This window comes from Aotus nancymaae, unplaced genomic scaffold, assembly GCF_030222135.1.
Source record: "Aotus nancymaae isolate 86718 unplaced genomic scaffold, 86718_ANA_hifiasm-v0.15.2.pri h1tg000014l, whole genome shotgun sequence".
NCBI lineage: Eukaryota > Metazoa > Chordata > Mammalia > Primates > Aotidae > Aotus > Aotus nancymaae.
In genome coordinates, this window is record NW_026988425.1 from 118565189 (window position 1) to 118592647 (window position 27459).

Sequence of the window (27459 nt, forward strand, 5' to 3'; positions counted from 1 at the left end):
GAAAGGTAACAGAGATTACAGAATGAGACAGAGGAAGAATTAAAATAGTGCTTTTAATATAATTTTCAGCAAACGTACAGTATGTACTTTACATCACATATTTCTAAACTGCTCATTTGGAAAATATAAGCTGCAAAAATACAGAATACCACACTCAAAAATCTATTGAGTATGTGCTTTTTTCCCCTCCATTCTGTGCGACAGGGTGGTCTTTACCCCCCTTGGCTGATGTCATTAAAGCTGTAGAAGCCCTCGGTCAGAGGAGCATTCCCAAGAGGGGAGTCTGTAAAGCATGTTGGCGAGACATCCCCAGAGGAGGCAGAGGAGGGATGGGCAGAAGGGAATTTGCACACCAGGTCGGCATGACTTTTTAAGAGACCCAGGAAAAAATGCCTACTCTGACAGCTGTTGGGAGTACGCCTGACCATAGGTCACCTCCTTAGTCCTCATCATAGGCCTGTGCTTGAGGCCTCAAAGGACCACACACTGGCTGGATCATCCACATGGGGACCCTCAGGTTCTTAGGCAGGGAGGAGCACGCTAAGTGAGGCCCGCGAGGTCTGTGGGTGGTGGTGGGCTGTTCTCTGCAGGAAGAGGAAGAGGGCCAGGCCCTCAGCTTCTCACAAAGGAGTCTTCTGAAGGTGAATGTGATTCGGGGCAGGTTTTCTCAGTCTCAATGTCTTGGTACTCTGTGCCTAAAGGGGGAGGAGGGAAGAAGAGCCAAGAGGAAAAAGAGATCGGTCTTTTCTGCTTCTCCTACTTTTTGTCAGGCTTATTCAATAGCATGATGGCTTTGCAGTGAAGGGACAAGGGTAGACAGTCGAAGCAATAAAGTGCTGGGTTTCATTCCATGTAACCCCAAGGGGCCAGATTCTGAGCCCAGAGACCTGTTTGAGGGCCAAATATCCTTTCTGAGAAGGATATTTATCTGCGTGACCATCCTAACAGCCAAGCAGATGGTGGTGGTGAGTAAGATGTATCCCAGTCAATAATTTATCCTTGTCTTACGTAAATCACTAGTGACAGACCTTGTGTTCTAGGGCTGTATGTGTCACTGTACATCTCTATTGAAGAGACTGCTGAGTGTCAGAGAAAACGACTTGGCATCACAATGTCACGCTTTCTCCTCCAGCATTCAGGACAGTTTGCTTTTTTGTAGCCACAGATATTGACTGCACGCTGGGTAAAACGATATCCTCTTTGGAGCAAGGTTTGTAAGCCTATGACACCTTTCCAGAATAGATGCTGTGGTTTCATTTTAAAGGTATTAAAAACACAACTAGTCCCTGTGATGATTCACAAGCTGTGCAGGGCTCATTGACTGCGACATGCAGCTCTCCTGTTCAGTAATAGGCAACATGAGGCCACAGAAGTCCCTGTTCATTCATTTGTCCTCTTTAGACTTTGACCCAGTGGTACAAAAGGTGACAGTTTGGAAATGTCATTCCTTTTCTCGAGATTTTGAAGCTGAAACCTGAGTCCTGAGCAAGTTGGAGCATGCTTCCTTAACTCTCACAAGGCCCAAGTTCTTATAGTTTTGGGGTTCCTCTAAAAGATGTGGGCGTGGGAGTTGGGAAGGATGGGACAGAAGTTAGAGAGCTGGGGTTGATCCCTGCTCAGCAGAATGAATAAGATAAAGGCTGATGAATGGCTGGGAAATTCCTGCTGATGTGGCTAAGGTTGAAGGAGAAAGGAGAAGTGTTATAAAATGTTTAACATTTAATGATCAAAGTGAAACCTAGATTCCTGTGCCCATAGGCAAAATTTTGCAGAGGTTCTCACCTCCAACTCTTGGCTCACTTCTCTATGAAACCATAGACTCCTGCTAGGGGTTTCCCACAGGTAGACACTCTGTTGGCTTTGTAGAGGCTTCCTAAGAAGCCAGTTCTGTGTTCTAACTTCGGGGGCTGTGTGTTGTAGTGGGAAGAGCGCTGGTTTAGGAATCGGACAGATCTGTCATTGGCTCCTGGTGGCTTTATAAACTAGCTATGTAATCTTAGAAAGGTTGGATTTGCTGAGCTTTCATCTTCAGACCTGTAAAGTGGAAAAAATACATACTTACCTCGTAGGGCTGGTGTGAGAAGGCTGCTGGGAGCAGTACCTGGGATCATGAATTCATAGAACCCGGCATGTGGGTGGCAGGTGTTTAATAAACATGAGCTTCCTGGCCCCTTCCCTCCCTTTAAGTGCGGATGGGAGCAGCATTTGTGTTCAGTTGGGATCCTTTCATAACAACATTTTATAAGTCCTGTGCTTCCAACTCATAATCTAAGGCCGTAACCTTAGATTATAAAATCAAATACTCTTGCCAAACATGAGAGCTCTCTCCATGAGAGCAATCTTCTATAAGTTTAGTGTGAGAGTCTTCTATAAGGCTAATGTTAAGAAAAACATTAATGGGATGGCAAAAGTGTCCACCTACAGAATGTTCAACCTCCAGAAAACTTACTATGTTGTTCCATTTGCTCATGGCGAAAGAACATAATTCTACCTTATGGGAAAAATTTCAAAATTTATGATAATCACCAACTCCTGATTGTTGACCTGGGTCATTATTACAGAAATGGAAATGTATGGATATTCTGCTCCTAAAAGCCTGGAATCTGAGAATAGAGAAAGACATATCCAACTGGGGACCAGCTTCAGTGTGTCTGAAGCCCTGCGGCCAGAGCTGATTTCTTGTGGTTGATGCTGCAGACTTTAGGGGTGCCAGGCATGGCAGTTACCTGGGTCTCCCCAAGAGAGCTGATGATGCTGTGGAGTGCCTCCCTGGCATCCTGGCGCTTTGAGAGTGCATTTCGGAATGCATTAGAGTGGAGTCTCCTATCTGATTCCTTTTATCTGTCCATTTCAGGTAAAACACCTCATATCAATGGACCACTGGGATCAGGGGTTAAGAGCAAGAAGGACAAATGAAAGCACACATCCCCGTAGCACAGCTGGCATGGTGTCCTGGCTGTTACATCAGGAGGCCTGTGAGAGTGTGTGGGGCCCCATAGTTCACTCGGGCCAGAGTCTTCCTGATCAGTGGTCTAAAGGTGGGGAGGGCGGGGGATCTGTGTCTTGCTCAGTAGGGAGGTAGTACCCATAGTGGTTATGGGTCTGTCTGGGAATAAGGAGAGCTTTTTAAGGACACAGAGTTCATAGACCTGGGTTTGAATCCCAGCTCTGCTTTGTGAATTTGTGCCAGTTCTGGAAGCTTCCAAGCCTCATTTTCTTCCCCATAAAATGAAGCCCATAACGGCTCCTATCTCACAGGGTTATGGTTGAGATTAAATGAGCTAATACATGAAATAAGCTTGGCCAGCAGCAGGTTCATAGTAAATGCTTGACAAATGTTAGCTACGATTAGTAGTAGTTACTATTAGTGCTTACCAAGTAACTTCATGTGGCATATCTGTTAGCTTTAGGGTGCCAGTGTTTTGTGTTGGTTGTGGGGAGGCAAAGGATCGGAAATACTGTTTGGTATCTGGACTCACTCTTCTTTTTCTAGTTCCTACATTTCTTCCTCATGTGCCCATTTCCATCACTTAAGAAAAAAAGGATGGTTACTGTAGTCCAGCTACCCAGTGTCACAGCTGTATGGGAACGTAGACTATACAGTTCACATCTCCCCTCATCACACAAGAGAAAAATAACGTCGCCTTCAGTTACATGACAGCAAAGGGGTACTTACCTTATCTTGGAAATGAGGTATCTCAATTAGAGTCTCACGGTCAGGTGCTAAGGCCAATGGACACCTAGCTCAGGGTCCCTTCCTAGGTATGTCCTGGCCTGCGCTACAGCAGAGTCTTAGGCGCTAGGATCTGCCTCACTTACGCTCAGCCGCTAGGGTCCCTCAAACATACAGTGCTGCTTGAGGCCTTGCCTGTGCAAGAGAACAGAGATCGGCACACTGTGGCCTTCCCTCAGCCACGGATTGTCTTTGTAAATAAAGCTTTATTGGAACATAGCCCGTTTGTTTACCTATGGTCTACGGCAGCTCTCACGGTACTACAGCAGTTGAGTAGTTGCAAGAGAGACTGCTCACAAAGTCTAAAATGTTTACTGCTTGGCCCATTACGGAAAAAAGTTGTGAATGTGTTTTGGTGGCTCGCTCTCAGGGCCCCTTCTGCCCCTCATCTTCTCACCCTGTCTCCCCAAAAGGCACTCACTGCTCTTTAGTTCTTAGTTTCTGTGCCAGCCTCTCTCCGGAGCCTTCCGAATTCTTGCTGCCATGAGGCAGAACTCACCACTGCCATGAATCGGCTCTCTTTATCCACAGACAGACCCTAGCTCTTAATACTGTTATCCCATTGGTTTTTTTTTTTGTGTTCAGATCCATCCAGCTCATTGAAATGGGAGTTCTTGGAGGGTAGGGACCATATCTTTTCCACTATTGTATCTGATCTAGAACCTGGCATATAGCCAAGATTTTAAGTAAAGGAATGAATGAAAAAAACACGTTTCAAATATATCAAGCTCATATAATGCACCTTCAAATAAAAGAAGCCCTGCAGAGAAGAATTATGCTGCCACGTGGATAGTTTCTGAGAAGTGTGAGTTGTTGGCTCTGTCTCCGTGGCAGTCACAGATTTCTGAGGGACAGGGCCATCTTTGCTTTCTGAAATTTCTTTTTAGGTTTTATAACCCTTGTCCCTGCCATGATGACCGAGCACTCTGGGTTGTTGAAGCTACTGATGAGGCAGGTGTGTGTGTGTGTGTGTGTGTGCGCACACGTGCACTTGCACACGCACGGTTAGGGTGGATTCCTCATGCTATTCTGGGCAACAGGCCCCATCAGAGGCATTTGAACAAAAGTATCTTCCTTGCTTATTCCACCAGTGAGAGATTCTTCCAGTTTACTCTTGAGCAACGACAATACCCCAGGGGCGTGGGGTCCAAAGCCTGTCATTTAGGGCAGTTTACTCTAAGGGATTACGTTCTTGCAGCTGTTGGGAGAGTAGCAGTTTCCAGTGAGTTGGGCGAAGCAGGTGTAATGAAAAAGGAAGGAAGGGTAGAAAATGAATAAATACTGTATTTCAGTCTTGAACTAATTTTCCAGGTCACACTTAATTTCACTAGCACCCTCTCTTGGAGAATTTGGCACCTCTTAGATATCTGAAGTGGATTTTAACCTAAGGGGAAACAGCCTCTCAAGGGAAACATGGATCACGGTTGAGAGGAGGACAATCGGAGGAGCGTGGCAGAGCCCACTGGAGTAAGCAGGCCTCTGTCGTGTGTCTGGTACTTCCCTCTGGCTTCTGGCCAGATAGGTGGTTCTCCCAAGCCACCAGGATAGTCAGGTAAGAGCAGCACCAGGCAGGGGCAAGTATTCTCCACCTGTTAGACTGAAAACACTTCTTGCATGGTTTCTTCCCTCATTTAAACCAAACCAAAGCAAAGATTCAAGCAACAATAAAATATAGCGAAACTCCACCCTACTGCTGCAGAAGCTCATCCTGTCCATCTGGTCTTGACTGAATGATCAGATGCATTGACATCTACACATTGACCATAAGCTTACCACTGCTGAGTGGGGCCTCTGGGATTCCTAGTGGGGCTTAGAACAGACCGCACAGGTCTGGCAGGCATGGCTGGCTAGAGAAGAAACCAAACTTCCTAGGACAGGAAGCAGCAGGCAGCAAGAAAAGCAGCCCGGCAGGTAGATGGGGAGCCAGAAACCACTTTTCCTCAGAGGTGTCTCTCTTTTAGTACATGTATCTATCTCCATTTTACATGTTCTCAATGAATGACCTCCTCTGGAAGGTGTGAAAGAGTATCCATTAACAACCACGAGAGACTCTTTCTCCTGGGCAAACTCCTTGAGTGCTGTGACTACCATCCCAGGGATGGGCTGGTTGCCCTCGTGTGGAACGTTTCGGCAGGCTTTTCCAGTAGAAGGGCTGGGAGGCCTTGCCATAGTGTGAGTGAGGGGAAGCTGGAGGGCAATTACTGAACACAGGTCAGTGGAATCGGAGGACTGGAATGTACAGATGCCACTCAACCAACCTTTAAAAGTCAGCGCTAGAGCAAGCTATTCCATGATCAGATGGTAAAAAGGAAGGGATTTTTAGGGAGGGGCGTGCTCCCTCCTGCTTGGAAGACGTTAGCAACTCTGTCAAATGATTTCTTAGGAGCTCTTGGTTTCCAGTTATTATTTCACCTGTTAAGCGTTCCCAGCAAGCTCCTCCGGGGGACCGTGAGAGGAGGCTATTCCCGCTCCTTCGTTAGCTGTGAGGAAAGCTGGCGTGGCATGCTGTGGCCTTCTGGAGCCCTGTGTCCCTAGGGTGTCTGTATCCTTCTCTCAGCTGAGGTCTGACATCACACAGCCTCAGCTGAGAGAAGACAGCAAACCCCATCCCCTAGAGAGGCACTTTGTAAAATGCGCTTACTTCATAGGAGGGAATGATATTGGCTAAAAAACAAAAACAAAATCCAAGCCTTCCTGGTCTATACATAGGAGTTACAAAGATCTGTCAATTTCAGCAGAGGGAGACTTTTCATCCATCCCTGGGCACGTTCAACTGACATGGTGTAAGAGTTGGTAGCAGGACAGAGAGAACTCTAGCAGTCACTTCTAGGTTTATTCCATCCCGTACAGTTTTGTATTCTGTGAATCCAATGGAGACCTTCCCAGGAAATCTTCATTCACTTGAAACCAAACAGATAATCAAGGGGCTGGATCTAGTGTTGTATGTACAATGCTGCTTTAGAGAACAAAAGGCAAATGAAAACTAGACTGAGGTTTCTGTTCTGTAGTATACAAGAAAAATTAAAACTTTAAAAGACGACACAACACAGTTCAGAGCCATCTTGCAACAAGGCTCTTCAAATTTATACCCAATTGCTGATAAAACTCAGCCCTGGAGTTGTCTTCCTGTTATTCTAACATCTTTTTCACATTCATCCTAAAATCTTAAAAAAAAAAAAAAATTCAAAATGCAAACAGTTTAAAAAACTTTTTTTTTTTCCTCTCAAAGCAAATAGTTCCATAAAACACTAGGTCATAGGGCCTCAGTGTATGTGTACTGAGTTTGAAGGGCCAAGCAATCATCTATAAGCGTGACCTATTAGCAATACATTTGTAAAACAAAAGTAAACCAAAACCTGTACAGGATCGTATCAAAGCCTTAGGAACAACAGAACATACATATTTTATGAAGTGGTTGGAGAACCATCTCCCCTTTACTAGTTAACATACTAATGAGTGTCCCCATTTTCATCAGCAAAGACATACTAACACTAAGCAGATGAAAGGCCTGTCTTGGAAGCATCCTGCCCCAGGCAGCTGATCACAGTGGCCCCACATCACGACACAGCTTTTCTTTTGGTCATTCTTGCGCAGTGCTTTCTCTAGATTTGGATTGTCACTCAGCCTCTTCATTTACAATGTTCATTAAAAATTTGGTGCAATACCCTCCCCACCCCCAACCGTTTTTTACCTCCTGATTCTTTTGTTGGCTTGTGGGTAAACTGCAAATGTGTCCAAAGTGAAAAAGCAAACCAGCCAATCAACCTTTGAGTTCTTTTCTGGGGCCAGGAGTGTGACATGAACACATGTCACTGAGGCAGCATGAGGGGTACGTTAGCTGAGGCCTTGGTTGTGTGTGTACGAGTGCGTGCCGTTACCAAAGCTCCGTCCCCTTACGGAAATGGCCATAGAAGACCAAGTGTGCTGATTGCAAGAGGTTTTCCCACGTGATTCTTACCCCAAATCATAACAGGTTCATTCTCTGAGTTTCAGCCACTTTCAAAACACACACAGACAAGGGCCTTAGTTCAAGACTGACCCTGAAAATGTCACTGGCATTTTCACGCATTGGACACGTGATAGCTTCCAGGAGCTTGGGGGTCAATTCACTATCAGAGATGCTACAGACTGCGTAACAGCTTGTGCTAGGGAACTGTTCCTCTTTCCCATCGCCAGAAGTGTTGCACCCATACACACAAACCCACATCTAAGTGTGTCTCCTCCACAGGCTGAAAAGAAAGCCTCTTAGAATGTCAAGCATGAATATAAAAGGGCTTCCCATGACAGTGATCACTGAATCATGGTGAAGAAAGCTAACAGGCAAATTTGCAATTCATCACATCATCCCCTGTTGTCTCAAAAGTGATTCTTTGAAAGTCAGCCTGCATATACACTCTCTTTTTGAAGCATTTTTTTTTCTTCTTGTAACACATGGTATATTCTTTGTAGAATATCCAAATGAGGATAAAATGATAAAAATTACAATAGGTTAATTGCATCCCTTGTATCACTTATTTTTGGTACATTAAAAAAGGAGAAAAAAAAGTAAAAGCAACCAGCATAATAAATCCGCCCTAGAGAACTGTGTTAGTGACTGAAGGGTTAACACAGATTTTAGAAGTAGTTAAAAATAGTATTAGAGGATTATACATACAACAGTCTGAAATTCATATGCATTGTATTTTTTTTTCCTTTAAAAAGTGGCAAAATGTTTGGCAAATGTAAGCAAATGACTCGGACTGTGTTGGGTCTCACTGGCTCTGAGCCGGGTCAGTCATAGCCAGGCGAGGCCTACTGCTTCCTGAGGTCACTCTGTGGGGCTGGGGGAAGGTGGATGCCTGCCACGGGGAGGTGCTGGCCCTCCACCCGGCCCCCTCAGGCCCTCAGTCTTGAACATGGAAATGGAGCTGGTGAGAGGTGCCAATTACAAACTCCAGCGCGGATCACCCATTAGCATCACTGAGAGAACTCTGGGGCCTTGAACCACATGCAGACTGGGTGAGTCGTCTACACAGTGACCCATATTGCGAAAGTTAGAGAGAGGAGTGGGGCTTCCACCCCGCTGACTTGTGCGCCTGCCCCCACCGCCATGTGGAGGAGGAGGGTGGCACGGGGTGTGTCACTAGTGCTTAATCTGGCAATGTTTTCAACCTGTGGGTTTTTAAAATTTTTTATTGTAGTAAACTTTAAAAAAAATGCTTTCTGTTTTATAAGTGTATGTATATCCAGAAATGTCCATCCTCCAAGCTGGCCACCACTGTTCCCTGAATTTGGCAGTGCCTGTTGCTTGCAGCTGTTGGCATCCCGAAAACCATGAGGTGCCTTCAAAGTAGACTCTGTGGCCCAGCCGCGCGAGTGGCCTCCAGGACCCCGCCGCACAATCTCATTCTCTCCTTATTCTGAATCCTGTCTGGCTCTGATGTTGAGAAAAAGGACAAAGTTGGTGTGTCTGTCTGCGTGTATGTGTGTGTGTGCATCTGTGCCTCCGTGTTTTTTTTTTTTTTTTTTGGAAACCTTTTTTTCTTTTTTTTAAGAAAAAATGACCCTTGGATTACTAATACAGAGTTCAGCCCTCCTTTAGTCACTATAAAACGGACTCCATGTTTTCACACCACTCATGGTCTTCCAGGTTATAGATAAACTTTGTCCTATGTGTCTGGTTTGCGGGCACAGGGTCCCTCCCCAGGTTGTCTAGGGTCAGAGTAGACGCAAAGAACTCACTGGTGCTCAGCCCGCCCTCGTGGTTTTTGATGTAGCGTTTATAGTTTTTCCTCAGGCACTGCCACGTGGTGGTGTACAGGATGAAGGCGAAGGATTTGAGCGCGATGGCGATGCTGACGTACAGGTATCTGTAGACCACATTGTCGTAGAGGACGCAGGCGCCTTGCTCCCCACAGAACGTGCTCCAGAACAGGCAGGTGGAGTCGATGCCGGCCCCGAAGATAAGGGGTGGGGGGATGAAGCCTGTCACAGGGAAAAGAACGTTAAGGTTCTGGCTCTGGTGGCCGGTGCACCCCCGTTCCGGTCTCTGCTTAGCTTTTCTTATAGCACTGCTGGGCAAGTAAGACTGGCTCTGTGGCTCAAAGAAAGACACGCTCAGGAGCCAAAGCTCATGAGTTTGAGTCCCAGTTCTGCTTTTTTATTATGGTACAAATCTGAGAAAGCTATTTAAGCTCTCTTGCCTTAGTTTCCTTATCTGCAAAATGGGGATGATGATAGTACTACAGTCCTCACCAGACTGCTGTGAAGACTAACTTGACACACAAAAATCATCGGCCGGGCGCAGTGGCTCACGCCTATAACCCCGGCACTTTGGGAGTCTGAGGCGGGCAGATCACCTGAGATCAGGTGTTCGAGACCAGCCTGGCCAACATGGTGAAACCCCATCTCTACTAAAAAGACGGAAATTAGCCAGGCGTGGTGGTGTACACCTGTAGTCCCAGCTACTTGGGAGGCCAAGGCAGGAGAATTGCTTGAACACTGTAGGCGGAGGTGCCAGTGAGTCAAGATCGCACCACTGCGCTCCAGCCTAGGCAACAGAGGGAGACTCCATCCCAAGAAAAGACGGCATGAACGGTGTGTACTGTGCCACTTTCCCGTGGAAAGTGAGTGACAGCTGCTATTATCATCATCCTCTGCTGAGAGCCTGAGAAGGACAAGACCGTCTTCCCTGAAGGGAAACATTCTTAGTGTCGGTGAAAGAAGTGCGGTCTCACAGAGGCAACTGCAACGAAGTGGCGTACTCTGTGTGGTGTTCTTTCGCGTGGGGCTTTTAGGGCTGTGTGTGCTCGAGGGCAGGGACCAGATGCTGGACTTGAGTACATCTGTGTGTATACACATACAGTTTAAAATGAAAAATACCTGCAAATAGACGGACAACTTCCCTTCCCCTATATATTACCAGTGGGTAAGAATATTCCCAGCTCAGAAGGAGTCGGTAACCAGTTTTGAAACCCTCACAGTAGAGCATTTCTGGCACCTAACACCAGTCACCAAAAATGGCAGATGAGATAAAAATGCTTCCCTCCCCTGCTCCTCTCTGTGTTTCTCTGCCCCCTGTTATCGCTGAGTGATCAGTCCTGGCTGCCCATGAGAATCCTCATCCAGGGTGTCCCATCCCAGACCAGTGAAATCACGAGCATTTGGTGTGCAGCCCGGTCCTCAGCACTTCACCATTCCCAGGTGACTCTGAGTGCAGGGAGGGAAGTACAGAGACACCTGTACATAGTACAGATGATGGACACGGTACATCTGTACACGGGAAAGTGACAGATGAATCAGTGATACAAGTTAACTATTCCCGAAAATAGTTAACTTTTTGTTAACTGTTTTGTTAACTATAACAGATATAGTTAACTATATCTGTCCCCTTGAAGCCAGAATAAGGTGCTAACCATCTTCAGACAGAATGCAGAAGGAGGAAGTCAACTCTGGAACTAGGTGTGGCCATCTCTGAGATCCCAGGGCCCGTATCCCTCTATCCGGAGTGTTCCTTGTAGGCCCAGCCCTAGGGCATGTGAATTTCATTTTGTATTAAGGAAGGTCCCTCCGAGATTTTGATGAGATCTAGACCCATAGCCCAGAAAAAGACACCTACCCACAAAATCAAACCCGTATTTCAGGGGGTGCATGGATCCCTTTAGTCCCTCCATGATCGCCAGCGTAACAGCACGTGCATCATAAACACAGCTGCACCTCCAACCTGCGGGGTCTCCAAAGGCAGCCGGGGAGAGATACAAGGCTTAAGGAAGCAGTGCTCCCCCCGGTTTTAATGCCAGGTGTGGAATGGGGTGAGAGGGGGCTGTGTTATCCTATCAGTGCTAATGAGCTTGGCAGAGCTCCAGGCTCTCTGGGCCAGGTGCCTCCGTACTTCTCCTTGGAACTCTCCACCTCCGATGCTTGTTACCTCAAAGAGAAACCCCCAAAAAGGATCCTGGTTGAAACCTCATTAAACTTCCCAAGCAGCTCGACTGAATGAATAAGCTCCAAGCTCCAAATCCCACACAACCTGCTTCCTTCTTTCCAGCTGCCAGGTCAGGCTGTGGTCCTGCCGAATTGAAGCTCATATTCCCAGCGTTCCCTGTGGTCCCAAGGCTGCCCAGGTGTCTGAGCCCTTCCCCACCAACCCTGTGTGTTCTCCCTGCCCCCTCACAAATGCCTTTCTTCATTTCACTGAAAAAGAGCCAACTGTAGGAACTGCCATGGCAACTGCATAATCGAAACTAAGCCACACGCCACGTTATTTACGTGAAAAATGAAGATCTTGAGCCCGTTTGTATTACAGATAGACCTAGGGATACAGGGAACTAATGCGGCCTGTTTCTGTGGCACAGTGGGACGAAGCCAATCCATTCGCCTTTCTGTCTCTGCATGGGGCATAACCATTATGTTGCGATTAGCTCCCAAATGCTCCTCCCTCCTCTTCCTCTGCCTCGTGACCTTTCTTGAGGTCATTTCACTTTGTCCAACCCACCCATCACCTCGCAATGGGGAGCCAAGGTTGGAGAGAACAGCTCTAGTCAACGCTTTGCCATGGGAAGGAACTGAGGGATGATGTCCCTTGCTCTACAATGGATGGATTCTTGGATGCAGATTCCAGGTTGGGGCAAATCAGGTCATATTTTAAGCACATCGAAGGAAATGTGCAACACTGACATTTGTTAAAACCAAAATCTCTCAAATACCACTATGTAACTCCTTCATGTACTGGTACCTGAGAATTTTTATAGTATTTGGTTGTCTTTCAGGTAGGACATACCTCTATACGATAAAGATGGCAGTTACATCTTGCCTATTGTCAAGCTCCACTACCAGATGACAAAAGCTTTAAACAGCAATTTGAAAGCTAAGTACTCAGGATGAGAGGACTGCATGAGCCCAGGAGTTCCAGGCTGCAGTGAGCCATGATCACACCACTGTAGTCCAGCCTAGCGGACAGAATGAGATCCTGTCTCAAAAAAAAAAAAAAAAAAAAAAAACTACCAAAGTTTTTCCTGCTTTGCTCTGCTTAATATTTTAGAAAGCATTTGTTGTAGAGAAGAAAGAACTTTTTTTTTTTTTGAGACGGAGTCTCGCTCTGTTGCCAGGCTGGAGTGCAGTGGTGTGATCTTGGCTCACGGTAATCTCTGCCTCCTGGGTTCAAGCGATTGTCCTGCCTCAGCCTCCCCAGTACCTGGGACTACAGGTGCAAGCAACCACACCCCAAGTTTTGTATTTTTAGTAGAGACGGGATTTCACCATGTTGGCCAGGATGGTCTCGATCTCTTGACCTTGTGATCCACCCACCTCAGTCTCCCAAAGTTCTGGGATGATAGGCATGAGTGACTGCACCCGAATGAGATGAAAAAACTTTTACGGTGCTGGAGCCCAGTGGCAAGTCACTCCATCTTTCAGTGTCTGTTTCTTCATCTTTAAAATAGAGCTAATACCACCGGCTTGGTAAGGGCTATGGTAAATACTACACAAATGAGGTGTGTGTGAGTGTTTTGCAAGGGTCTGATCTTTCCATGTAACCAGAACTTTCGCCACCTTATTCATGTTAGAGAGGGGATTTGGAGTGATCTTTTAGAATGAACTCCAGGTTGAATACCTTAAGTATAACCTTTGTGACATTCCTGTTATACTTCTGAATCGTGAAAATATTGGTTTTCTTTTCCATCAAATTCATCTTTTCCTTTTTATTCACTTAAAATTCTTTCCCAAAGGGGAGCTCTACCTATCAGGCCCTAAATTGCAGGTGTGCAGAGAATACTAGAGGTGAACCGACTGTGTCTTTTTTTGTTAGAGGCCTCTGCCATTCAGAAACTCTCCTGATGAGTCACAGAAGGGAGTCCCACTTTCAGCCTGGCATCCATGTATGCTTATCACTCAGTTGGGCCCAAGAAAAACTCGGGCAGTCCCTGCAAGGAGCTGGTTCCTGGTAGACGAACAGGAGACTCCTCTAGTGTGAGTGTGGCAACTGGCATGGTAACTACTACCATTAACTCCTCGCCACCCAGGACTGTACTGCATAATGCAATACATCCATTATGCATCCCCTCCATAACCCCTCCCCTCCCACCCCGCCTTATTTCACATACACATACACTGAGAATCAGAGATATTTGTTCCAGGTTTGATATTTCAAAACCACAAGCCCAAAAATCTCCTTCCTTCTAATTCAGAGTTTGTTGATTTGAGAAGACTTTAGAGCTCTTATTGGGGATTTCCAGGGATATGGGGAGTATTTTATTTACCCTTTTGCTAAGCTCCTGAGTAACTGGCTTGTAGAAGCCCGGTTTTGAAGTGTGCAGAGGGTGAAACACACAGGGGGTCTGATCTTTGCCAAGCGGGCAGCCCTTCCTTCTCTGGAGTTGCTGATACACAGAGAAGGCTGGGAGACTTATCTTGTAAACAAACTCGGTATTTTGGCAGACACCTGAGGCAGTTCTGGCAGATACTGTGACTGTCAGCAGGAAGAGACACGGAGTTGTTATCCTTGTAGCCTTTGCTCAGACAGGGAGTTCACATCTGGAGTTTTGGTGGTGGGGAAGATATGTAAATGTGTGAACCAGAGGCAGTTGATTTTGGATTCTAATTTTACCACTTGGGAAGTGTGTGATTCACACAACTTTAGTGAATCTCAGTTTTGCTGTTTATACAATGGGCACAGTCATTTTGGGCAGAGCTTCTGTAAGGATTCAGTGGGACACCATTTGAGAAAGCTCTCACAGGGTGCGATCTCCAAAAATGTGGTTTCCTCGCTCTTGTTTGGCATTTGTCCTAAACCCTTTTGGGCAAGTGAAAATCTGTCCTCTCTTAAAGTAAGTCACTGTCTCTAGAGAAAGAACTGCAGAAAACCTTTCAAGCTGTGACTCTCCACATCTACTTGGGAGGCTGAGGGAGGACAATCACTTGAAGTTGGGAGGCGGAGGCTGCAGTGAGCCAAGATCATGCCATTGCACTCCAGCTTGGGTGACAGAGTGAGCCTCCATCTCAAATAAAAAAAAAAATGCTCCACATCATACATCAGTTTTAGAGGATAATTAGGTGCGTCCAAAAGGGGGGCGGGGCAGGTGTACTTGAGTGTCCCCTCTGGTTTTGAGCACCTTCACTCTGTTAAGTCCTTAGGTACAAGAAAGCTTGATGATGGTGATGTATTTTAGTAACCATGTCTTTTGAAGAAATGCTCTCTTCCCTGGGGACTGCGAGAGCAGTTTTCTCTTTTTTTTTTTTTATCTTCTCTCCTCCCTATGTCCTCTGGGCAGGAACTTGTGGATGAAGCAGGTGTTAAGAGCGCCCCATCACTGGGGCACTAGGAACCTCCATGTGTGGAGGCGGATATATGCAGGCTCAATGCTGTTCCCGCGATTAGAGGGAATATTAAAAGGACTAAATCTTACTGTTACATTCTGGCTTAAATTGCAGCTATATATATTTCAATGCATAAAGTGCTGCACTGTTTAAGAAAACTGTCTCTGTTTTCCTGAAATCTATTAACAGAGATTAAACCTCAAGGTCTTATATCTTGGCTATTTAATTTACTCTCTTAGTTGAAGAGGCTGGGCCTACTTCTATTCCTTGGTCTAAACTTAAAAGTTGAACTGAAAGGCTTATGTAAGAAAAATAAGTTCAAATTCCTTTATGGGACAAAATGGAAGCTGAAAATCACTGCCATTTACATTTAAAAAGATACTTATTTCTCTTCGGCTCACCTGCCAAGATTTGATTTCACCATGGAATCTCTATTCAACCTGGTGGAATTACTGTTATGTCCAGCACCAGTTAGAGAGGGAGCTGCTGAAAAGTGTATTCTCCTGAACGGATGAATGAGTCCTCTGCTTATGCAATGCCAAGAAAGGTCTGGGCTCTTGACATCTGCAAGCTCCTTCCACTGCACCTGACATTTACTTTTCTTAAACTGCAGAGTCTGGAGGAGCTACTATGCTCTCCTTTCATTCCTGGACCCCTTGTTAAAGTTGCTAAGGCCCAAAGAGCTTACATCATCTGTCACGTGGTCAGGAAAGGCAGGGCTAGACTCAAGAGCAGGTGTGACTGACTGTGGAGGGCTGATCGTGAATACTGGATGTCACCTTAGCACAGCTAAGACATCAGGAGGTCAGGCACACTGCTGACAGAGCCGGGCCACGTGGCTGGTGCCTAACATATGTCTGCCGAATGAACAATTAAAAGCATCGGCAAGTAGAAGGGGTCTCCTATGCATCGCACCGCCGTATCTCCCTCCCTCCCACCTCTCACCTGGGGCCCCTGGGCATGCTGTGCTTACTTCTTCCAAAGCATCATTTAACACGTTCATTTCTCCATTTGGCTATAAACTTCATATGCATGACGATGCTCACAGCAGGACGTCAACAAATGTCTGACAAGTCACATCAGGAGTGTCTAGGATGTACTTTCCTAGAGTAATTCACGAATCGCCCCAGACCAAGGACAGTCTGCTCAGGAATGACGCCTGCCTACAGAGATGCACCCCAAGGGCCTTCCCCGTGCTTTTGACCAGGCAGGCACGCTGGAAAACTAAGAGGTAGGGTTAGCGTATGCAGAGTTTGTGGTGTTACTGCGGAAGCTAAGCCCATCCCTAATGATATCCTGAGACTTCAACCTCAGCTTCATGTTGAGATTTTGTTGCTTCTCGTTTGCTTTCACTTAGGTCTTCTGGGTGGGGAGCCTCCGTAGATGCCGCCTCGCTATGCGGCTCCCATCTGTCTTTGCCTTTTGAACCCACTGCATTGCTGGTAGCCAGCTTCTCACCTCAACGCTTTTGATGGGTTATCAGGCATCCTGCTACCTTATGCCCTGCTCACCGGCTGCTCTACCTCCAGCAAAATTCTCAATGTATGTTTACTCTCCCACCTGAAACCCTCATTCGCTCCACACTGGCAACTACTCAGCCAAGTGTAATTTCTCCCCTTGGAAATCAAAGTCCTCTATAACTTTTCTAACCCCACACCTTCCCCACACTTGCTTCTTTCTCCTATGGAGCCACCGGAGGCAGGATATTGGCACCCACTTATCTGTATACCCTGAGCAGCCCCTAGACAGCATCTTGGATGTGGAAGAATCTCTGTCCATGTTTGTTTCCACTAATTTAATTTGGTGTAGCATCCTGGCATGCAGTAGGCCCCAGGAGCAGGGAGTTTGCCCACAGCCTGGAGAGAAACGCAGTGGCTAAGACACTAGTAGAAGAATAAAGCGGGATGGACTCGATTATACCAGGAATTCTGCCATGAGAAGATTGGTCCGTTTACTCTGAGTGCACCGACGCTTCTTCTGGTCAGTGTCTTCCTCCCCTACTCACCTTCTGCCACTGCACTGGACGATAGAACTCGTCCGTGTGAGCCTTTCGATAACTCGTTCTCCACATCGAGGCTGTTCACCCCTGTCCCTCTCTGACCGGCAACACCCTGGGCTGTGTCATTGGTCAGAACTGCTCCACTTCCATCGTCTTCAAGTCAGACAGTGAGGCTCTGGCCACAGCCTCCACTTCTCTTTTTCCATTATCGATGACAACCCGTGTTTACAGTTCCGGGATCTTTGTCCTCTCTCCTTTCTTTCTCCCATCTCAGCCCCTTTGATCATCATCCTCAGCTTCTTGGCTCCGCTCTCCTGTCGCCACGCCTGCCACACTCCTGCTTCTACGCCAGGGTGCTGGGGCCACTCCCAGCGCCACACTGACCAGTGCCTCTGCAGGCCCTGCCCTGGCGCTTTCTACCAACTCCTTGCCGTCGGCGTGTAAGGCAACAAGGGAGGCCAACCTTGCATCCATTTCTAGCTCCTGCCCTCTTCACTTACAGCCAAGTGTCTGGAAAGAGGGTCATCTCATGCCCCTAACCCACGTCCTCACTCTGACCCATGAGGGTGGTGCATCAAAGATGGCCCCCTCACTGTCCAGTATGGCTACTTACAGGAAAACTAATACAAATAGTCTACAGCAGCCGCATTTCAGGTGTGCGGTAGCACCTGTGGTACAGACAGAGAACCTTTCTATCATCACGGCAAGTTCCGCTGCAGAGTGCTGGTCCACACCACCCCTAGCTCGCTCCACATCCTTTCTCCTCTCTCGTAAATGATTCCCGTGTTCACCACATGACCCAAGCCTTTCTTAGGAGTGGGCACTGTGAGTTCCCCTTTCTGAGACTCCAGTCCTTATGCTTCCCCTCAGGGAATAACAAAGATTCCTCCTCGTGTTTCTCAACCCTACCCTCTCCCCATCCTGAAAGCACCATCTCAGCACGAGCCTCCGTCATTCACTCCATTACAGCAGCAACTTCTCCAGCTATGTTCTCATTCTCCACATGGCAGACAAGCCCTTTCTAAAATACACACTGGATCCTGCCACTCTCTGGTTAAAGCCCATCTACAACTTTCATTTGCCTTAGAGATAAAGGTCAAACTCACCAACAGGGCAGAAGCCCTTCCTTACCAACTTCCTGATCCACTACCCTCTCCAAATCCATCTTCTGCTGTCCCCCTTTGCCCCCCAGTCTGGGCCTTCTGCACCCCCAAACATGCTGGAACCTTTGTTCACCCCCAGGCTTTTACCCCTTAAGTCATTCTCCCTGCTCATCTGTATGACTCTTACTCCTCCAGGGCTGACCACAGACATCACATCCTTCCCAAACCCACTGCTCCCATCCCAAGGCAAGATGAGGAGGCCCTTCTACGGATTCCTGTTGCCACATTCACCTGTGATGTCCCCATTGTATCCCCATTACCCTTGCAAGGCCAGCACAAAAGCTGACAGTGTCACAGAATCTGATGTCTTCGCCAGCCTTTCATTAACAGTAATGGTGGTTCATCTTACTGGGTGCTGCAAGAAAGGGAATTAGGCCAAATGCTAAGACTTCTTCCACGAGCTGCTTTTAATTAAAACATGAAGCTTTGTCATATTCTTCTAGAGCAGGGTTTTCCAGTCTCTAATTTAAGACTCATAATGGGCAATAAAATCAATAGAGTGGGTCATGACCAACTTTTTTTAAAGCAGGGAATAGACTGTAATAGAAAGTGTCAGAGCGTGTCCTGCCTATTACAGTGAGTATTTTTTCATGATTTTTTTTGTTTGTTTCTGCAGTATCTAGGCATAGGCTTGTGAATACTGGGCCATAATGCAAAACTTGCCATCTCTTGCTCGAGATGACAGGTACAGAAGTTGAAAGACACTATTCTAGGGAATACCTGGTTGATTATTCCTGGGGCAGACATGCAATTAGTGAAACTGCTTTACAGCAGTATATGATGATTCTAACAGCAAAATATGATTCATAATGTGCACTTTTTCTTCCAACAGTCCTGTAATTTTCATTAACTTTTCAGAAATGTCTTGCACTTTTTTTTCATCTTATGCTACCAAAAAATGTTCTGCCAGTTGTGTTGAGTCCTTAGTGTCTGTCTAGAGGTGCAGAGACCTCCACAGCAACTCTACAGATGAGGAGGGTGTGCCCTTACCTGCCCTGGCCAGCCCCAGAGGACGCGTAAGGGCAGAGCTGAGGTCACTTACCTGGGGATGGTCCATGGCTTAGAAAAATGTTAGTTTCTTGAACAAAGCATCTGTGGAATGGCTTTGCCATTTGCAGAAATAATAAGGGTCCCAATGTGCTAGTTGATACTACACGTCCACCTATCGATCCACCCCACAAGGCAGTGAGCAAAGGGGTGTGATGATGTATGCAGATTGTACCCTCCCAATAATAGAAAAAACTCAGCACAAAGGTAACTCTGCCTTGGTAGTTCTGCAAGCTACTACAGCTTCCCAGGAAGGCCCAACTGCTCTCCTTTGAATTTGTGCTGGACTTGTTTTAATTGTGCATCTTCACACCTGGAACACTTCTATTTTCCATGACTTAGACGTAAGACAATGCCATCGGAATAATGAAGGTACCTCCTCCTATTTCTCGACCCTACCCTCTCCCCATCCTGGAAGCACCATCTCAGCATGAGCCTCATATATACCAAGCAACATAGATTGATAGTGGTTGAGAGAATTCTGAGGTCTTCTCCCAGGCACAGAGGGAATGATCACTGACTGATGGAAAGTTTTTGATATAGAGAAGGGAGGTGAGGAGAGACATATGCTATGCATTGGCCATTCCTTAGGGAGGACCTTAATGGATCTAAAGGCTAATATTTTTCTTTCGTATATCAATATATAAAAATTAATCTCATAAAAGTAATAGACATTTCATTCAAAACTTTAAAACAAATTTAGAAAATATTTGTAACCTTCTTACTCAAATAGTTGATACCGTTTTGGCATCTTTTGCCATATTTTTCTGTTTACGTATATATTTAAAATATTTGAGTATTTATTATATTTCAGACCTCTTTTTTTCCCTTCCACATATCACATGCCCTTTCTAAGTCTATGTTTTTCTTTCCAGAATTTTAGAGGGGAACATAAATCTTACTGCGATTACAGACCATAACCGATTTAACTAATTGCCTGCTGTTGTGCTTTTGGGTTGCTGCCAATTTTCCATTTTTACAAATATTTCTATGACTAGGTATTTGTGCTTATCCACAATTATAGACTTCGAATGAGGAATTTTATTTCTACTGTAAAAATACAGGTCAGGCTGTTTTTCTTTCTACATTCAGATGCCATTTAAAGTCCACTGGGGAAGATGACTGTCCTGTTATTCAAGAAAAAAAGTTATCTTGATTTTAGCCTTAACCAAAGAATGCTCATAAAGCGACAGTGTGTCCTGGCAAGAGGGAGGTAGGCACAGCTGGGAACCGGGCCCAGCCAGTGCACAGGAAGGACCCTGGGTGAACCATGGACTTTCTCATCTTCCTTTTGCCTATCTTAAAAACAAGAGGGTTAGACTTGATTCCTTCTTTCCATACCAAATCTTGAAACATGGGCCCTATATAGCATGAAGGGCACATTTGCCCCATCCCAGAAACTCAAAGTAAACACACTAAGTCAGTTTGGAAAAATTTAAAGGATGCAAAGTTTCCATTTTCAAGGCATTGTGAGAAACGCCTCTTTCTCCCAGCTGGCGGCCCCATAAATGAAGCATTCCACAAGCTGCTCATGGCTCGCTTAATGAGGATGCCAAATGACACCACCAGATTTTTTCCCCTTTGGTGCCATCGCTTTTCCTCCTTATGCCGATGAGAATTCGGGGTGGCGTGAAGATAGGAGTTGGTATAAATGAGGACTTCGTGCTATCCATGCAGGACTTGAGTTTATCTCTGAGCAATATTTTCAGACTTAAAATTTCTCATTTGCTAATAATTAAACTTCAAAGGAAAAAAGAGACAGACCCAGGAAATGGGATAATTTCACTGATATTTACTCACCTAGTCATAAGCATCCACTTCATTATTGAGGAAATACAGAATACGTACCTAACAAACGAAGGAGGAGAAAAAGAACTCCCAAGGCGTAAGACTTGAGTTCAGGGCTGACTGTCCTACATGCAAAGAGATGAAGAGGGGGAAAAAACAGATTCTTATCACTCCCCTGTAATTAACAGACCCTGGAGTCATTTGCTGCTGTCCATGAGAGCTCTTCTTTAGAAAATTACTAATTGTGTCTTTTTTTTTTTTTTTTTTTTGGTTTCCCTGCCTAAAGTCTGAAAAATTACTGCTACTGCAGTGCCAAGAAAGTTTAGGAATTTAATAGTGTTTTTTAATAACTGGAGCTCACCTTGTCATTCGAAGGATAGAATGCAAATTTGGGCATAAAAGACATGCTGGTTTTGCTGAGACCAGGAAGCATCTAAGTTGGTGGGGTACACGTACAGGGGAGAAACGTCAATGGAGAAAATAATCCCCCTTGTGCTTCACAAACAGGCTGACACCGTGAACATCTTTCCCATTCTCCAGTCAGTCATTGTGTGAAATACACCAGGCTAGCATGGTTTGACACCCTGGAGGGACCATTTGGGAAATAAGCCACTTAGCATGTTTCGGCACTGTGATGGTTAATACTGAGTGTCAACTTGATGGAGGGATGCAAAGTATTGATCTTGGGTGTGTCTGTGAGGGTGTTGCCAAAGGAGATTAGCATTTCATCCATTGGGCTGGGAAAGGTAGCATCTAATCAGCTGCCAGTGCAGGTAGATATAAAGCAGGCGGAAAAGTGTGAAAAGACCACACAGGCCTAGTCTACCCGCCTGCCTCTTTCTCCCGCGCTGGACCCTTCCTGCCCTCAAACATCAGATTCCAAGTTCTTCAGTTTGGGGACTCAGACTGACTTTCCTGTTCCACAGCTTGCAGACAGCCTGTTGTGGAACCTGGTTGATTGTGTGAGTTATTAGATATAATAAGATCTCTCTCACTTCTGTACCTCTAGAGAACCCTGACTAATACAAGCACCTTTTAAATTGGAAAGGTATCTTCATCTAATTACAGTTTTTTGTTTCAAAGTGATCCAATCTCTCTGGCTTTAGTTTCCTCAGAATAGTCCCTTAGAATGTTGTTTTATACATTTTCCAGAACATTTCCAGAGTGTAACAAACATCTTCTGGGATGGGATAGTAGAGAGAAGTTTGGAAACACTGACCAATTTCAGGCAGATGGGTCCGTACAGCTGAGAACACAGCCTCCTTTGTAATACCTCCTTCTTGTGTAGCTGGTATTTCTTCAACACTTGGCTCCTGTCCTGAGGCCAAAGGCTATTTGTGTCTTATGTATCATCATTACCTCAACCCCAGCACTATGTGTGGTGCCCAGCATGTGCTATGTGACAGTGTGGGTGGGTAGCCTCTTCTTGGCTTGGTGATGAAGGCATGTGAAGGGAAAGACAGCTGACTGACCACATGCGTATGTGCTTCAGGTCATGCTGAATACCAGTGCCAAAGAACCTTCCTCTCATCTGTTCCCATCATGAGTCCCTAGGGGAGAGGGGGAAGGAATCACATGTCTATGCTCCCTGGAAGGACCTGGCTAGGCATAGAAGCAGTCCAGTGTGGCTGAAAGACCCATTAGATGCAAGGGGGGCCTAGAAATCAATTTCGTACAAAATAAACATTAATAGCAAAGTTACCAACAGGATATCCAGTACACAGGATATTTAACGTATCTATGGACTTGGCTAGAATAACGTTCTTAAATGATCTCAGAGGTCATTCATCCAGCCATCCAGTGAGCTACCACTTGGTTTGAGCCTCAGGTGGGCATGTCTTTGGTTTCTTGGTATGACAAACTCAGTGACAATTCAAAAAGGATGTGTTCTCTCCAAATTCACACATTAAAACCTAACCCCTAAGGTAATGGTGGGGCCTTTGGAAGGTGATTATTAGGTCATGAGGACTCTTGCTTTTGTGAATAGGTCCAGTGCCCTTAGAAAGGCTACCCCAGAAAGTTACCTCACCTTTCTATGTCAGGGCATGGCAGCAAGGCACATCTCTGAACCAGGACACCAGCCCTCACCAGACAGCACAGCTGCTGCCAGCTTCATCTTGAATGCCCTGGTTTTCAGAACCGAGATAAATAAATGCCTTTTGTTTAGAAGCCACTGCATCTAGGTATTTTGTTACAGCAGCCTGAATGAATGAAGACATTGGCATTTTTACAGTCTTGGCCCCCATTTCTAAGATTTTCAGGGAAAACACATCTCTTAATTATAAAGAGGAGAGTACAGGTAAGTGAGCTCAGGGCAGCAGGTCATGACTTTCATGAGTGATGGGACATGACTCTGGCTAAGACACCAGTACAATGTCCAGGTTAAGTCCAGTGTCTCTGGACGGAAACTCAGTCAGTACTCGAGAATGTGCACGTCACAAAATCCAAGTTCTTCAAAGATATTATTGGCTCCCTGGCTCCAGTTTTTGTACTTTGATTTAGACGCATAAATAGAGGCAAATTCTCCTTATCAAGAAAGCACTCTGGTGTAATAAGCCAGGATATTTATCACCTGAAATTTGATTTCTTTTCAGCTATCACATCACTAGGAACTAGGAACAAAGTGAGGAAGGTGCTAAGATCTCCCTTCATAGCCTCTTGGGAAACTGGTTTCTATGAGAAGAATAATCCTTTCTGGCTTTAGTTATGAAGGAATGGAGGGCTCTGTGTGAATGCTATTGAAAGTTCTGGACAACACTGGGGAGGGAGTTTTAACTCTACGTGTATAGCTCTGTGACCTTGAGAACACTACCTAATTACTCTCGGAGCCCAGTGTGGGGCCTAAGGCTGAGCATCAGCTTTTAACCTCACTTCCAGACATTCCGAGCACTGCTGTTGGTGGGATGGTCCTGTCTGGCATGACAGTGGGTCCACGCTTCTGGGATGGGGCAAGGGCTGGTGCACATCTGTGCCCCTGTGCCAGCCTGGGACGTCTGTGATGGCAAATCAGACCAGGAAGGTGATGCGATAAAGCTGCCTCTTGGCCTGCTGTATATGCACAGTGCACGGCGTGGGGTTATAAGCTTAGGTCATTTAGGCCATCTGCGGCTGATTAATTTAGAGGGAATCAAGTATTTCCAGCAAAGCTCCAGGAGCTATTTATCAAGCTGAGATTGGGAAGTAATTAACAATTTCAACAAACTTTCCATGTTTGGTACTCACCACTAGTGAGTGTGTAGAGGCCGGGTTTTTGCAGGGGAGTTTGTGGGGGAAGCGCGTAAGGGACTAGCCATTTTTCATGCTTCTTGGTGCCTTTGGTGTATGAATATCACAATATAACTTCACGAGAATGTCTAATAATGAAAAACTACTCATAAGGCAGCCACCTAAAACCTGTACATGAGAGCTGATGGGTTTTGTCCAAATGCATATTATACATAATCATCCTCTCTAAATACTTTTAAATTCAATAGTTCATTTCATAAACACTTTCACATTCTTAAGAATGTTCATTATTCCATGGAGCTGCAGTGCCATCATTTAACTCACTATTCCAATTCAGGTTTTTCTGCTATTATAGTTAACGTTGTAATAAAAATCTGTCTGTATTGAGCTTTTTCTTTTTCTTGTAGAGAAGTATTTTCTTAAGATAAATGGCAGGGGTATTCATGCATATTTACTGCATAAAAGAGTGTGAATAATTTTATGGCTCCAGACTCTCACTGCCATATTGCTTTTGCGAAAGGCATGATAGGCTTTTCCCATGCCACCAGCAATTGGTAATTTTGCCAGTTTTGCTTCAGCCTTGTAACCACTGGGTGTCAATTTTTAAAATTTATTTTACAAACTTAGTAAGAATCAAATGGCAATTTGCTATTGTCGCCTTAATGCTGTACACATTCACAAGGCCTTGCTAATGACCTTCGAGGCAACATTAAAAATCCTCTTCCTTGGGCATTCGTAACACAAAGAATGAGGAAATGTGGTTGGCAAAGTGACAGGAAGAGAAAAGCTGGATACAGTAGAGGTGAGGTGCGTGGACACTGGGTACGCCATGCGTTTTGTTCCTACCTTTATTTCCCACCCTTGCTATGGAATCTGCATCCCAATAAGGCAAGTCTCTTTCTTTTTTTTCAAAACAGTGTCTTGCTTTGTCACCCAGGCTGGAGTGCAGTGGCATGCTCTCAGCTCAATGCAACTTCCACCACCTGGGTTCAAGCAATTTTCCTGCTTCCGCCTCCCAAGTAGCTGGGATTACAGGTGTGTGCCACCGTGCCCTGCTAATTTTTGTATTTTTTTATTACAGGTAAGGTTTCGTCATGTTGGCCAGACTGATCTCAAACTCCTGACCTCAAGTGATCCTTCCACCTTGGCCGCCCAAAGTGCTGGGATTACAGGCGTGAGCCGCCACGCCCAGCTGGTGAGTCTTTGGGTAGTGTGCCTTCCCCTGATTGAGATGAGGGGCAGGGTACATGTCAGATCACTTCTGGGTTCCACAACTCTGCAAATGATAAGTTACTCAGAATATTACTAATGGCTCATCTTTGAGGCACCTCACCTATCCCCAGGACAGGTCCCAGAGACAGGTAACGATAGAATTTCGGTTGGCTGTGTCCAACAACCTCTTTGTACAAGAATGGCCACTGCCTACCTGCTGTGAGCCCGGCTGCACAAGAACCCTCACATCTCCACTGGGTTTGCACACACAGTGGGTCTCAGTGGGTCCTGCCCCACTGCAGGAGGCAGGCAGGACTGGTCATATCAGTCCCAGTTACAGATTCAGAAGCAAGTCTCAGAGGAAATGTGCCCATGTTCATATGGCTAAGCAGTGGCAGGGGCTGGGCTCTGAGGCCATTTTCATTATCCCCCAACAAAGCTGTATCCTGCAAGGATCAATGCGGGATCCTTTTCAAAATTGCCTGCAGGGTCTATTTCTGGGAGAACAAGAAAGTGCCGTCTTCTCCCCCATGCCCTACCTTCTTCTCTTGGCGGGAGGCCCCTATCAAACATAATTGATTTCTATCAGCCTAGAGAAGCTGCGCTCCTTGCGGAGGCCCTAGCTCACCTGGCTGGGGGGAGATTCCTATGGTGTTGGAAGCTCTGGTCCCCGGGAGACCTGCAGAACACCCGGTGGAAGGGAGGAGAGGTGGGGCCGTGCCAACGGCTTACCTGATGAGGATGATGACAGAGGGCGTCTGCGCCATGGCACCGATCAGGCTGCAGATACACATCACACACAGGAAGGTGAGGAAGGCCTCTTGGCACCCGGGACTGGGGCATTTTCCGGGAACTACGGTCGCGTTCTCAGCAGGGACGGTGGTGAGGCACGCACAGCCCGTGAGATTCTGAAAGGGAAGCGTTCAGCCCTTTTATCTGGGGTATCTCCAGTTTGCAAAGGCAAGGCCATCCATCAGCAGAATCTGTCACAGTCTAATTACACATTCTGTGGCATTCCATTAATTAGGACTGAATAAACGAGTTAGCTTTTTTAAGGAGGCTGCAAAATACATGCAAATACAGGAATATTTACGGGGAGGAGAGCTGATTTCTCTGTCTCTTGTGTTTCATTTCCATTCTCAAGAATCCCTCAGTAAGCTGTACCATAGACAAATGCGTCCCCCCCAACACAATTAGAGAGGAAATTGCGCTTCCACAATATGATAAAACATTGCCAAATTAACACTGTAATTACTTGCCAATTTGTCCTCTCTTTTATGCAGTTATAATTACACTGAAGTGTATTAAAAGAAGTAAATCAGGTAACCCGAATATTGTTGCTGGTTCAGTGCTCAACATGGCACTTGGAACAAAGGCTGCACGCTGTGACGCGTGAAGTCACTGCGTCTGCAAGGCTGGGCAAGGGGTAGCTGACGGAAAGGTCTCTGGAGGCTAAGGAAGCAAAGAGGGCTAAGAGATGCAGGTGCCTGGAGCAGCTCGTGGGGAGCAGAGCTAAAACCCGATGAGATACATTTATCAATATATGATCAGAGAGAAGAAAGAAAAGCAACTGCATTTCATTTGATCTTCCGGGTAGATTCTAGCCCAGCTACCTGTTTCCAGGCAGGGTCATCTCTCCTGCTCACTCCAGGAATTTCTGATGGCAACGGGGGGAGGAGCAGGGGCTGGGAGAGGCAGTGCCCAATGCCAAGCCAATTAAGGTTCCATAATAGTGCAGAGGCCTTTAATGAATACAAAGTGAAAACAATCATAAATGATTCATTGCTTCTCCTTCCAGGACTGCTTGGCTTTCAGAGCACATGCCCAGGTAAATCCTCCTGAGGGTCAAAGAAATCCCCGCTGGCTTTTATAGTTCTCCTCCTCTGGTCCTCCCCCAGCTCCTCATCTAGTCCTCCCCCCACAGAACATAGAGATACGGGTTTTCTTATGTCATTAAGCTACACGGGAAAGTTTATGTGCCCCAAACCCCAACAGGGCCA

At 46.0% G+C, this 27459-nt stretch overlaps 1 protein-coding gene across 3 annotated transcripts in view; it reads right to left on the bottom strand.

The window, feature by feature from the left end:
* Positions 1 to 34: 34 nt before the first annotated feature.
* SLCO3A1 (solute carrier organic anion transporter family member 3A1) overlaps positions 35 to 27459 on the bottom strand; it is a 333380-nt gene continuing 305955 nt past the window's right edge. Inside the window, exons 8-11 of one of the 3 annotated variants that reach the window (XM_064376269.1) lie at positions 26192 to 26367; positions 21083 to 21147; positions 9455 to 9697; positions 35 to 695 (exon numbers count right to left, since the gene is read on the bottom strand). In XM_064376269.1, the coding sequence (XP_064232339.1) occupies positions 613 to 695; positions 9455 to 9697; positions 21083 to 21147; positions 26192 to 26367 (567 nt within the window). In that variant the 3' untranslated portion in view covers positions 35 to 612. Of the gene's footprint in view, positions 696 to 8887; positions 9150 to 9213; positions 9698 to 21082; positions 21148 to 26191; positions 26368 to 27459 lie in introns of those variants that run through there. The other 2 variants (XM_064376270.1, XM_064376268.1) reach the window with 2 other exon arrangements.